Consider the following 14360-nt stretch of genomic DNA (forward strand, 5'->3'; position numbering starts at 1 on the left):
GTCGGAGTTTCCACTGACCCAATATGGAATCAGAGCAATGCTCGGTGCATGCAAACAAGTTGCATGGGTTTGTTAAACGATTTACGTGTCATATACAAAGTACCGATGTAAGAAGATCAATCTATTTAACCATCGTTAGACCACATCTGGGCTAAGCGAAACAAGTTTGGGCACCACAATCTATTTATTCATCTCAAATCTAGAAAAAATACAGAGATGGGCTACAAAATATACCTTGACACTACCACTCTCATGCTGTCAGAGTTATGAACGGCTAGAAGCCCTTTCCTTACTACCTATCAGCTACTGGCATGAGTACTTAGATATGTTACTGAATATAGACCCTACAATTGTTCCTAATGCTCGTTCTACAAGACATAGAGGATTGTCTGCCAATACGGCTGTTACCAAATACTCTGTACCTAAATGCAAGACTTCAACTTTTCAACGGTCATTTATTGCATGAAAAATAAGAATCTGGAACACACTGCCAGACAAGCTTAACCTAAGTGTGAACAATGTAAATGACTTCAAACGTGCTTTGATGTGTTATTATTCAACTGCACTCCAAGAGATCTTTGACATTGACTATCCTAGGACTTATAAAACTATCTATGCAAAACGTAATTCATATCGCAGTCTGAAAACAACACCAACTCCATGCTGTTCTTAATTATTAATTACTGATGTAATCTTTTTACTACTTTAATTTTCCTGAGACCACAGTAATTAGTTATCGCTGTTGTGGTTGCCTGCCCATTACTGTTATGTAATTTACCCATTTCCTACATTATATGTATTGTTGGCAAAGCCAGTAAAATAAACTTCTAATGATATCACAGATTGCAAAAAGGAGTACACTGGGATGGATAGATGATTAGTATCGGTGTTTCTCTGGATTTTATCTCCTTCTCCTCTAAACAGTATCTTTCCTCAGGTGATTGTTTAAGTGTTACTGAATGCTTGGATTTTCCTTGTGACCTGAAAGAGGAAGAACAAGTAACTTGTCAAAAGTTGTGTCTCAGCAGCATCTCAAACATCATCACCTCTTGGCAAAGCAACAGATCACGATCAGTAGGCATTAGAACATGAGCGGCAAAGCCTCCGGGATCCGATTGGGTGGGCAATGTGCGAGGGGGGCAGCAAGAATTCTGGCATGAGACCACACCCCTCAAGAACCTTTTGCACACTCGCCAGCTTGAAATTCGCGGGCTTAGCTGCAAATACCGCAGCACAATACATGAGAGCTTGCAGCGTCTCTTTTTGAGTGAATACCATTTTTCTTTGATAGTGTCTAGACCATTGTCACTTTAACCATTTGATCTCAGCTCTATCTCATAAAACTTTCCTCTTATCACGTTATTTTACAAAACAGCATTGTAGAAAGTAGTTGTTGCCCTCTTTTCTTAGTTCTGAGTGTTCTGTGACGAGTGTTATTTTGGCCATAAAACATTCATATTATTGGCTTGTAACCAAAAGGGTGGATAAGAGAAGGGGGGGCAGGTAGCCTATAGCTGGAGTTTATTAACATACTTGTAGAGAATGAGGGACCAGTCTTACCTCCTCAAACTTGTGAATCTGTTTAATAAAGAAATCTCCATACCGCCGTTCAACTTTCGTATCTGCGATGTGTATCATATCCTGAAAGTAGGAGAAAAGTATTTATCAAGGAAAAATAACCATTTTTGAGAGGAGGAAAACTGGTTTGTTCTAGAGAACATATTTGAGGTGACCTTATCTGCTTAAAATTGAGTATATTTTTCAAAAAAACAAACAAATTCATCATCCATTACCTAATGCAATTAGAGCCATCTTCAACCGCATGTACTACTTTGGTTTTGCCTATTGTAATGATTGGTCTGAAAAAACCTTTTGCACCCTTCTCAACCGATCCAAATCGAAAGCAAACCTAGTCGCGACTTGACTCCCCACATTTTTCTCAAGTTTTACATGTAAGTGATTTGCTTTTTTTAACTTTAAGATTTCTCATTGTCTCTGTAAGGTATTACTCAGCAATCTGATAGGTCATCGGAGTTACGTTACATTTTGTACGTCAAAGAGTTGAACACATCTCAATTTTGGGGTTGGTTACTCTCACGAAAGGATGTTTTTTATCACCTGGTCAATGTAAAAGTCCACTTCAGAGGAAGACTGGAGCTCTCCCTCGAGAGCATCTGTTCCTTTCGTCCACACAAGATTCCTCTGTTTATGCTGTGAAAGGGAATCAACAAGGGTTACCAAGACAAGTAAAGGATAGTTTTTTTCACCAAATGTTGTGAACTGCATTTTACCATACTAAAAACCCTGTGAAAATTTTGTTTAGAGACTTACCTTGAAGCAGAGCAGTTGGGTCCTGATCTGACTCTCATCCTACAGAAGGAACACAGATGATAACTTAAGTGTCAAGATTGAAACCCATTCCATGGAGGGAACAAAGTTTTTGTTTTTACTACTCTTGGACCAAAAAATAAAAAAACAGAAGACAGAGAGTTTTATTCATTGTGGAAAAGAGGTTCTTTTAACTCACCATGTCTAAAAATGCAGCAAGCTTTGCGATGGGCATTGTGGTGTACAACTTCAAATAGCTAAAAAAAACAAAAGGCACACAAACTTTCCATGATGGAAATGGAGGTTTACTTGCATCTCCAACAAAACTTATCGATCACAGTCACAGAATGGAGCATTTAATTCCAAAGAATAGGGGAACTGAAACAAATTGCACTGGTGTTTGCTTTCATTTACACTGCTATTGCTATTACACTGCTAAAAATTCTCACACCAGCCAATCAGATACAAAACTAGAGCAATGGCAATTTTGTTATGCACGTTTTTTCCACATTTGACGCTGGTTACTGTAGTGCCTGGCTTTCATTGGCTATTAGTAATATTTACCTAGTCCTGACTGGCTATGATTCTTTTGAATTTAGTTTTATGACGCTAAATCAAAAAGTGGTCTAAAGAATATCATAACGTTATTTATGCAGTGTAAGTTTGATTGTTGAAAGCAAGTCAAGTGATGGCCACGCTGATTCTAAATAAAAACTGACACAAAACTTCTGTTTTAAACTTTACCTTCTAATTACTAGTATCAGAGACTGCTGCAACACTTCATTCATGAAAACTTTCAGCTGAAGATTAAATGGTTCCTGGAAAAGAGAAGAAAAGGATGCAATTGAAACAACTGTTAAAAAAAATCGCTACAATTTAACCTTTACACCCCAACATCAGTATATTCATACTCTTCAAACTGTTCTCTTTACATTTACTAAGGGGTTGACAAGGAGAATTTGTCTAACAGTCAAGAGTTTTTTTCCGTTGGTGATCATTTCCTTTATCATTGTGACATTAATGTGTGATTCAGTGGTGATATTGTAAGGAGAAACTAGATGCTAGTCACTCTTAGGGGTTAAAGGGTTAAACAGTTGTGATGAAGAATTCAAGAACTCACATTTTACATTTCAAAGTCTCTTGTGATCCATTTGTCTTCAAATGAATTCAAAATTTATTGAAGTAGATCAGGTGTCTCTTTAAATTGACTGAAAGTGTGGATAAATCACATCGACCAATCAGAGTTAAAAAAATACAAGTATCCAATGAAAACTCGACAATCAAGCCTACATGGCCTTGGTGCAGGAAGACCTGAGGGACTAAGTTGCAATTGGTTTTAGTTTGGAATCTCATCGGTTAAGAAAGAGGCGCAAGTTTTCCGAACCAATCACACAGCAAAGTTGAGCAAAACCATTTGAAGATTGCTAAAATGTCCTTACCCTGTTAAAATTAGCTGGAGGTGCATCAAAGTTTGGAGGGACTGGGGAGATAAACTTAGGACAAGCATAGGAGAATGACTCCTCAAATGTCTGCAAATTTCTGTTGGAAGAAAATGGAAGAAATAATTGAAAAAAATTAATTACTACATACAGTTGATGCTCATGTATGCTCAAACTTTTGGAAAGGTCAAAGCCACAGTTTTTTCCAGTGCACAAATGAAGAATTTTCAACAAAGAGGCACAGACCCAAAAAACCAAACAAACAAAAAACACTCAACATACCCATGCTGAAGTTGTTGCAACCTATCTGCATTTTTCTCCCTCAGTTGTGAGTGAACATGTTCATCAAGTCGCTGCAACAAAGACACAGTTTTATAAAATCTCATCATGTGCTTTTTTTGGGTTTGACAAGGAAAGCTGAAAAAAATGGAACAAAATCAACCACATCTAAGGTTGAAAAAGGGACTGATCATTATTTATCAAGAAGTGAAGGGGGGGAGTTCGGAGGATATCATTTGCATCACGATAAATTTTACCTGATCCCCCTATGAGGCTCTGTAATCTTATGATCCCCTTTCATTGGCAGTTAGTTGGCACTCAATTTTGTCTAGCCCCCTACCCCACCTTATGATCTGTTGGGAACCAATTCCCTTCCTTTCCCCGTGAAAAACATGTGATCACCCCAAAATCCTCTGAACCCCTCCCCCTGGAAAGAAAATAATGACTGATCCATGAGAATAAGAACTACATACCTGTGGATATAACGTCAGACAGATGGCCAGCAGTACATACATCTGATCTTTCTTCTTCATTATCTATGGGTAAGAAATGTTGGTAACATAATGCTCATTGCTATAAATACCAAAAATTCTACCATCTATCTATCATGGAACAGATAGCTTCTTGCAATCTATTCAATGATAGATGGTGTTAAAAGTGGGCAGCCTAAAAAGCAAACCAAACTTCTTGTGAAGTTTTGAATGACTAGTAAATTTATTCTAAAACAATTGGATAATTTGCTCTTGATTTCTTTGTGTTATATTTGATGAGGGTAAAAAAAACCCTTTACCTCAATGTTTAATTAGTAAACATCAATGCACTCAATCTCTTATTTGATATCTGACAGGAAGAGATCAGTGTCTGGAAACCTTCTTTGAAAATAATAGACTCCATTTAAGCTGATGACCCCTTGTGGGACTTCTCACCTGTTCATTCTGATAGGATATAGTTTGGAATATACCATTGGTCCTCTGAATGTAAAGCAGGATATTGGAGAAACTGCGAATAGCATCCTAGAATAGAAACAGATCGTGTTCTATAATTCTGGTTACATAGAGATATCCTACCCTACTTCAGGAGGGAGGATTCCTGGATGTTGTTCTTTCTTTAGTTTTTTTTCTCTTCAAGCCAAATTCATAATTTGGCAACTTCAAATGAGGATAAAATATGCAATCTGATGATCCAAAACAAGAAGGAAAAGAGATTCTACCACCTAACGTGAGGAAAGATAAGGGTTCATTCATCTTCTGGTAACAATCATAGGGGCCTTGGTTGAGAAAATTAGAATTTCTGTTACACTGTGTGATGTTAATCCTAAGCCCAAATTTAAATGATCACAAGAAAGTAGTCTGCAATCAGCAAATTATGAAACTTATGTAGTCAAAGAACTAATTTTGGTTGGGCCGGACCCAAAAATATTTGGCTTTAGTATGCCTTGAACTCAGGCCCGGTATTTTCCTGTCTAACAGTTCCAGCAGTCTATTAACCATATATTCATTCCTGCCTTATGCTGATAGACTTTCCCTACCTGGTACCTCTTCATCATGAGGTATGCAAACCCAACATAATAGTAGGTAGTGATCTGGCAAGCTGGAACTCTTGAGTATAGACTCTGTTGGGAGACAACATACATATCACTGATCTACAGTGTATTGGTATAGCGTGAATCTCCAAAAAAAATTGTGCATCATACAGTGAATGATTTTAAATGAAAGAGATGTACATTTTTAAATTATCCAACAAATTGGTGATGAGAAGTGGCAAATGTATCAGCTGGTGAATGTTACCTATTCCCTGTACTATATGTATAGGTTACATAGAAATGCAGTGCAAAAACTCTTGTACAAGGCTAGGAAAAAAACAAAAAAAAAATAAATAAAAACCTCTTTGCATTTGAGCTAGAGAAATTTTCACTTCAGTGTCAAGGAATGAAGGATTGGTTTGATTGTGCTTAACGCCCTGTGATTGGTGTACAAAACTTGCTACAGCCCCTCAACCAAACCAATACACTGACTGCAACTAAGTCATTCTTATTTTTCTAAACCTTTTTTCAGTTATGGTTTTTATTTTGAGTTCGCACTTTTTCCTTCATAATGTCAACCTTTGTTCCAACTGACCACTGTGACTATTATCTAAGCACTCCAGTATTTCCAACTGTTATTTTACTCTTCAGTTTACCTTCTTGTTTAGCTCGACATTCTCCAGAACTTTGAAGGCCTGAAAATAATCGCCAAGCAGCGAGTGCAGTCGTAGCAAACTGATCAGACTGAAGTAACCTAGCATCTTGTAGAGTCGATGAATTCCAAACTCGCCAGCTACTGAGTCTGGGTCACCCCCTTGGTTATACCTCTCAAGCTGTGAAAAAAAAAAAAACAGTCATATCAACATAAACTAAATCTTTGATCTTGTGTTAACCCTTTAAACCCTAAGAGAGACTAGCATCTAATTTCTCCTTATAGAATCACCCCTGAATCAAACATTAAGGTCATGAGAATAATGGAAATGATCAACAAGTACAGGAGCTCTTGATTGTTAAGAAAAATCTCCTTCTCAGCACCTTGGTAAATGTATAGGAAACAGTATGGAGAATATACATACTGATATTGGGATGTTTAGCATTAATTAATCGGTCACAATTCATATAGGAGATAGGGTGACCCAATAGTCAGTGTGTTGGACTTTGGGTCCAGAGGTCTGGGTTTGACACCTGACCTGGTTGATGTGTTATGTTCTTGAGCAAAACACTTTATTCTCACAGTGCCCATCTCCACTCAGGAGTAGAAATGTGTACTGAAAAAAATACCAGGGAAGCCTGATAAATTGGTAGGAGGGGAAGGGGGGGTGACCTTTTGATGGACTAACATCCTATCCAGTGGTGAGTAGTGATACTCCTTGCAGCTTCATGTTAAATACACTGGGATAAACTCTGACTGGAAGAGCCATTTGGCTCAAGTACAGAGTTAGATATAATTAACTCTAAGCAACACGCAAGTCCATGTCAGTCATTTTGTAGGATGCATGTCACAAAGAAAAAAGAACCTCCATACAAGTAAAGAAACTAAAACCCCAAAGCTGTGGAGTTTTCATTTGAATAGAAATATCTTGATGTGTACAGTTGTATTCAAAATTTATGGGAATCAGTTTGCAAGAATTTTTGATATCAAATAATTGAGAAGAGGTTAAAGTAGAAATGCCCCAGGGCTAAAGAGCATTTTTGCATGTAGTTTGCCAGACTAATTGGTGATCCAAATTTAAACAACTTATGCCTAATGTTGAAACCTGAGTTAGTAAATGGAAGGGCAAGTTGACATCTGATAAAACAAGGATCTTATGATGGTCATATTGAATTCTTTTTTTTTAACCATATCCCGAAATAAGAAACCATGTAAAGAAACATTCTCATTCACCTCCATTGCATGTCCAAACTAGATGTATTTGTCTTGTCTACAGTAAAACAAAATGAACTCCAAAAATGGAGATCACTGCAATTAGATTGCTCAGAAATTTATTATAAATACTTTGTGGCTACCAACCTGGTGATTAATCTTGGATTTCTCCACCAAAGAATACAACACATTGAGCACACTGTGAACATTCCAAATCTGAAAGATAAGATCCTCCTAAAGATCAGGATAAATGACATGATTAAATGGCAATTTGGCATAATTGCAGTATTTTTCATCATCATTGTACTATCTTCTCCCTAGTGGAGAAAATCATTTTCAATATTCAAAGCTCTTCCTGTATTGATTAATCAGCTAATCAAAACTATGACAAATTCTCAAACATGATTGGATAGGACACTGTGATCATGCTTGTATGTTGGACAGTGTTTTACACATCATGCATGCCTGTGTAATTGGACAGTATGCATCGTGTGCATGTACTCATCATGTATTTTGCTGACGTAACTTTTGCTCATTTAATGAAAACTTAAAACTGATTTGTCTCTCAGATTCTGTCATAGATTTGATTAAATGGAATCTTCTCCGTCCTATTACCATTAAAAATAGTCTCTTGAAAACAATACATTTGCCCTAATCAAGCTTCAGACGAAGCACAAAATACTTGTGGATCATAGTGTCCATGCCCTTGTTTCTCCAGATTTCCACCCTTCCCAAAACAAGCACACTAACTTCCAGTTTAATTAATAGACAGTCGGATGAAACAACATCTTATCACTATGAACTCAAAACCCATGAAAATCTTGTGAAATAATTCATTGTTATAATTCACAGATTTTTCACAGGATTTTCATGGTTAAATAAATGACATTTTCATGGTCTCAGTGCCATGAAAAAGACCTGAAAAATCTCATGAAAAACCTGTGAAAATTTTCATATTCATGGCCCATGAAATATTGAGTAAAGTGACCTAAAAGCCATGAAATACCCATGAAAATGGCATTTCATGGCCTTTTCAAAGGTACTGAGAAACCCATGAATTTCATGCCCAAAAATTTCATGGTGTCAAAGTTCACTAGTTTTTAATGGGTTGCAGCAAATCATGACCCATGAATATCCTGTGAATATGTAAAAAATTCATTGACCATGAAAATTTTCCTTGAATTTTCATGGCCTCTCCATGGTTTTTTCATGGCACATGAAAGTTAATTGCCAGTTAGTTTTCATGGGGTTGTTAGGAATATGCAAGCACCATGAAAATTCTTTGGAAACCCTATGAATTTGGAATTAAAAAGTCTTCACTTTTCTTGTACCAAAGACTGTACTACAGTGTATAGCCTGCAGTATACCATAACTGTAATACATACACTATCACTTAAATTATACACTGAAGAACTAACCTCTCTGTGAAACTTCTTGGTCCTGTTGTACAAGCACACATGCATGAAAGACATGACCAGAAGCCTTACTGGAAAAGCCCTAGAAGATTCCTCAGCCGTAAGAATGTAAGAGAAGGCCTTGAACAGGTTTCCAGAGTCATGGCTAACAATCAAAGCCAGCAGTGAGGCAGAAAATATTCAACAAAGTCTTCCAGGCATGGCGAAGGCAAAAAGGCCCCAAAAAATCAAAGTGAGGATCAAACATCTGGGTCATTGCCTCCAGCCCCATTTGTCTCAACAAAGGAGCAAATTGAAGATCCATTGTTTTTAGTCATTATTTTGTGATTTCCTGTACATTTTACGTTAACACAGGCCACTTAAGATGTTTAGGGACATTTTCATTTGACAGTTTTCATGCTGTACACCAAAATTCCATCACTGGATAAATTTATAACAAGTCAGTTCCATGGATCACGAAAGTCAGCTCATTGATAAATCAGTGACTGTGATACGATGAACTCATTAATACCACTTTTAATGGCCTATGGATTCATCAATGAAATTCATGGGCAACAGATTTCAGGGAATATTCATGGCCCATTAATTTTGTTCTCCCAAAACAAATGAATGTTAGCCCATGAAATGCTGTTTGATTGCAATTCATGGGCATGAAATTCATTCTGATGACTTTCTGGGGAAACTAATGGGTCATGAAAGTAGACTTTGAAGAAATTCATGGGTCATGAAAGTAGGCTTATAAAGAAATTCATGGGTCATGAAATTAATTCTGGTGACTTTCATGGCAAATCAATGGGTCATGAAAATAGACTTTGAAGAAATTCATGGGTCATGAAAAAAATTCCCCTAATTCATGGAAAATTCAGGGCTAAAAATAACCCCATGAAATTTCATTTTGCAGTATTCATGGGCCATGAAATGATCTTCATGGGTTTTTCACGTGAAATTCATGGAATTTTCATAAAACTACAGTTCATAGTGTATCAAAGTGCCTCTACTGAATCCTACAATATTTACATGACTGTATTTCTCTACACATATTCTTTTACTTAGCATACCTTTGTATTTTCTCTTAAAATTTCAACTTAGTCTTTTCCCTTTTTCAACAACTTTGATCGGTACTGGCTGAATGCTTGGAACTGAAAATGTTTTACATCCAATAATCAATCAAATTCCTTAGGATCTAGTGTACTCAAATTAACCATGATTAATTACACATTCATTAAGTAAAGTTAACTATACTGAATGTGTCAAAAGCAACCAATTCTTGTAGACATCTGCTGGCAGTAAGCACTGTTCGTTTAACTTCCAGATGTGATGAACAGGTACTGAAATTTCTCCTCTTCCTTTGATTACATTATGGAGCAAGAAGGTGATAAGAATACAGAAACTCTTGTGCTTTGTGCTTGGACCATAAAATCTGATCCGAAAAATTTGGCCCCTAAGTTACACTATGGACCTCACACTTGATCAGTAAGAGGAATTTTCTCCCTAGAGGAAAGCTTCTAACCTGGTAAATAAATTCATCAATAATATCCCACAACCACTGATCAGGCAAGCTGAGAGGTACTGGTTCATCTGTGTCTACAAGATATTGCATATTTTGATGAGTGTTTCTATTTTTGTGTTAAGTGGTAATATTTTTTTTACTCAAAATTGGAAATTTAGACAGTACAAAAAACAAAATTCTAAACTTACTCAAAATGTAGTTGAAAAGATCACAGTAGTTGAAATAAGATTCAAAGTGATGTTCCAGTGTTGGCTGAATACATACAAAGATTAAAAATACTGTTTAGAAAAACATTACAGAATGGTGTTAACTTTTATCATTCCTACATTAAGCTAACAAATGTTTGATTGTGAAGAGTAATATTCTAGATGAGGAAAGTCTTTCAAAGGAGTTTTGTTGAAAAAAAGTCATTTTCATGCTCAAGTACTTTCAACCCAATGATAACACTTCACAATCAACTGTTATGTCAGGTTTCAAATTATTGCCTTAATATCCACTTACACCTTTTTGCATTTAATCAAATTAGTTTCACAGTCAAATAATTTTTAAAGGGTAGAAGAATATCAACAAATCCCTAATTTGTATGCTCAATTAAAAATATCATTTCTGTTTAAACCCTTTAACTCCCAGACGTGATCAACATAGAACTTTTCCCAGTAATATCCTCACATAATCCGGCAGACAGTTAATGAGAATACTCAAACTTACCAGGTAGAAGTTGTTATCTTGATCTATCAATATGTTCTCACAACTTAAGTTTACAAGGAAATGTGTTCCAGCTAGGATGGAGAAACAACAATCAGATCCCGGGGGTAAATGGGTTAATAGCCTTACCTGAAGCTTGTTGTAGATGTGTCTGTAGTACAGCTCTTTGTAAAGAATCAAAAACACTTGGTCTACAAGAAATAAAACATCATTATTTAATTTGTAAACCACTTCAAATCAAGAGGTAGATAGTCAAGAAGGGTAAGGTACTGGTAATGGGTCACCAGATATGTCCAGGAATGCATGCAGTAATGAAAAGTAGTGAAAATTCGTCAAAATGTTCAAGTCTGCCAAGCTGATTTGGCTTTGATGACTGACTAAAATTCATCAAATCATCAATCCTGCCAAGCCAATTTTTCTTTGAAAAATTTGACTAAAATTTGCCAAAATCAAAAAATTCACAAACATTCACTTGGTTTGACAAAAATTTGTCAAATCTGCCATTTTTGTGCGTGTATTTCTGGACATGAGTGTGGGTTACACCTATATACAGCAAGAAAATTCACTGACTCACTTGGGGAGACAACTATTAGGCAACACTACCATAGATAATACCCTGCTTCAAAAAGGTAACTGTCCTATTAACTAAGTGAGTTAATTCTTGAAGGAACCAAGAATTAACTCACTTAGTCCTTCAAACAACTCGAATGAGTGCAGAGCAGTACAACAGTTAGCAGCAACCTGACATGTACTAGAGACAATCCATGGTTCAGTCAGTTTGTTAGTTGGTTGCTCATGGAACTATTCAATCATTTAAATATCAGGACAGGCAGAAAGACATACAGCACTTCAGTCAATAATGATGCATTTCCTTATTCTTTAACCCTTTACCCCTAAGAGTGACTAGCATCTAATTTTTCTTTAATCATCATCACTGAATTACATATTAAAGGAACTCCTGATTGTTAGACAAATTCTCCTTGTCAGCAACTTAGTAAATGTACAGAGGACAGTATGGAGAATTTGAATACTGATGTTAGGGTGTAAAGAGTTAAAACACACCTCCATCCACAAGGCTTGCGACATAATCAGGTTCAGGCCAAGGAGATTTTTCAAAATATCTCTTAGTCAATTTGTTGAACCTGGATCAAAGAAGGCAAAAGATATGTTTAGAAAACTCAAAGACTTCTTGTCACAAAAAGTAAAGTCTGGAGCACAACACTAATTTGCATCAACATGTGTTCTACACCATAATGAACTTACTTCGTTTCATAGATGAACTGAATGCCAGAGAGATTCTGGAAGATATAATAAAAGGAGCTGTTTTGTGTAGAAACAAGGATATAAGAAATAGGTACTAAATTTACCTCTAAATTTTGGTACTTCCGGTCGGGAGATGGGTTAGGTTCATAATCCCATTCATAATTTGTTAAAAAAAAAAAAACTTTGGGCTGTATGCCAGCCTCATATTGCCCTGCTTTACATGGTTAACTTGTACACACATTTGGATATGTTATATATGGTACAGCTACCTTTTTGTATTGCATGGGATGTAGTGTATCAAATTTAAACAAATTCTACGTTCTAAAAATAAGAACCTGTCTTAAGAATCTAGCCTAGAATGGCGCTTATAAGTGAAATACTTAACAGGGAAATTTTAGCCTAACAGGTTCTTAAAATTGTAGGTTCTTATATACAGGTTTTTAATGTATGTAGTTCTTATGATGTTACTTTGTAAAATTTGGAATTGGATCAACTAAACAATCCCCTAACTGATATTTTTCCTCATTCCCATCAACTGTCTGCTTGATACTGTACATGCATTGATATTGTAACTAACAATTACTCTCTGAAGGTGAAGTGATTATTGTTGCAAAATCCTTAAGATGAAGAGGAGCAGACTATTCAACAATATTCACCGAACCAGAGGGGAATAATTGTTTTAGTATAATCGTTCAGGTGCTTTTGAATTCTGTTGTAAATTCTTTTTTTAATTGTTTATAACAATCTGTTACAATTGTTTTGATTACTCGTATCACGATAAGCAACCAGAATTTGACAGGGTTATTTCATTCAATCAGCAAAAACATTTTTTTTCCTTTTGAAAAGTTTTACACCAAGCTTAGTAGCATCTTTAGTGTTTGTTAGATTCTGTTTTGTTCTATCACGTTTATCACTTCCTGATGAATAATGACAAACTACAAGGAAACCAAGTTTGAAATACTATAACCACCTTGTTCAAGGTGATTATAGCGAGATATGATGCAATCCTTGACCAATCAGAGCGTGTGCATCTCATTAATCACTGGAGCAATAATACTAAGGAAAAATTATTGGTCACTTAAAGAAGTTGAAGGGTTGAGTGACCTCAGCAAAGTGGAACTCTAATTTGCATGGTTTTATTACCAAACAAGCAGATAACCATATCAGGATAAAATCATATCAATTCAAACACATGCTAACCTGGTCAGTGACATGCTTATGGAAGAAGTGAATAAAGCTTCGTATTTCTTCTGGTATATGAGGATAGGACTGAGGATCTATACCTGACTCGTGAAAAAATAGAAATATAGTTAAAAAATTTTTATAAAATCTAGGTATGGTTTTAACTCTAATTTTTTTCTTGTTACTTGTGAATACAAAATATGGTAATGAAAATAAAAGAAATCTGAATAAAGATGGAAAAATATTTATCATTATTCAGATTGTGTTTATGGAACAATGGTTATTTTTAAGAGTGTCTAAGGTATATCAGTGAGAGGCTGAGCAGTTTGATGGCTCATCAGTCGAATTTTTTTTTTGGAAAAAAATTCAAACTAACAAGCAAATTGGCCCATCGTCTACAAAGGGAACGGTTGATGTACTTACTTACAGTGGAAAGTGGAGACTGAATTCATTAAAGAACATCAAGTAAAGGATTACAATATCTACAAACCGAGCGTTCACAATCCGGACCAAAAATGGCATCCGATCCGATTGTTTCAAGATTGCGAGAGCACATGAAAAAAATTGAAAAATTTTTTTTTTAAGCGAACTGTGAGAATGAGAATATACTAATGATCCTTCCAGAAAACTATATAGAAAAATTATGTTCACTACCTTTTTCCTCCTGGTCGACAGTAATTGCTGTGCAAAGCTCTTGATACCGAGCAAGAGAGCTTGGAGACATCAAGGATTCTGGCTTACTGCCTGAAAGAGAGGGGCAAAATAATCATTTTAACCTTTTTTCTGTGTTAATAGTTTTCAAAATAAACCTTCTTGCAACACCACGATAAGTTCAACGTTAATGAAAAGATAT

At 35.9% G+C, this 14360-nt stretch overlaps 1 protein-coding gene across 1 annotated transcript; it reads right to left on the reverse strand.

The window, feature by feature from the left end:
* Positions 1 to 165: 165 nt before the first annotated feature.
* On the reverse strand, positions 166 to 14231 carry LOC113670687 (eukaryotic translation initiation factor 3 subunit L). Its single transcript, XM_089184076.1, is given in 21 exon segments — positions 166 to 981; positions 1561 to 1641; positions 2119 to 2211; positions 2332 to 2370; positions 2528 to 2585; positions 3073 to 3146; positions 3768 to 3867; positions 4050 to 4120; positions 4520 to 4582; positions 4973 to 5059; positions 5575 to 5658; positions 6225 to 6401; positions 7580 to 7648; positions 9906 to 9986; positions 10358 to 10431; positions 10546 to 10609; positions 11192 to 11253; positions 12125 to 12204; positions 12326 to 12360; positions 13526 to 13608; positions 14162 to 14231. Coding segments are annotated over 21 exon segments (1581 nt in total). The 3' UTR covers positions 166 to 945.
* Positions 14232 to 14360: the final 129 nt, after the last annotated feature.

This window comes from Pocillopora damicornis, chromosome 10 (assembly GCF_964200805.1).
Source record: "Pocillopora damicornis chromosome 10, jaPocDami1.2, whole genome shotgun sequence".
Classification (NCBI taxonomy): domain Eukaryota; kingdom Metazoa; phylum Cnidaria; class Anthozoa; order Scleractinia; family Pocilloporidae; genus Pocillopora; species Pocillopora damicornis.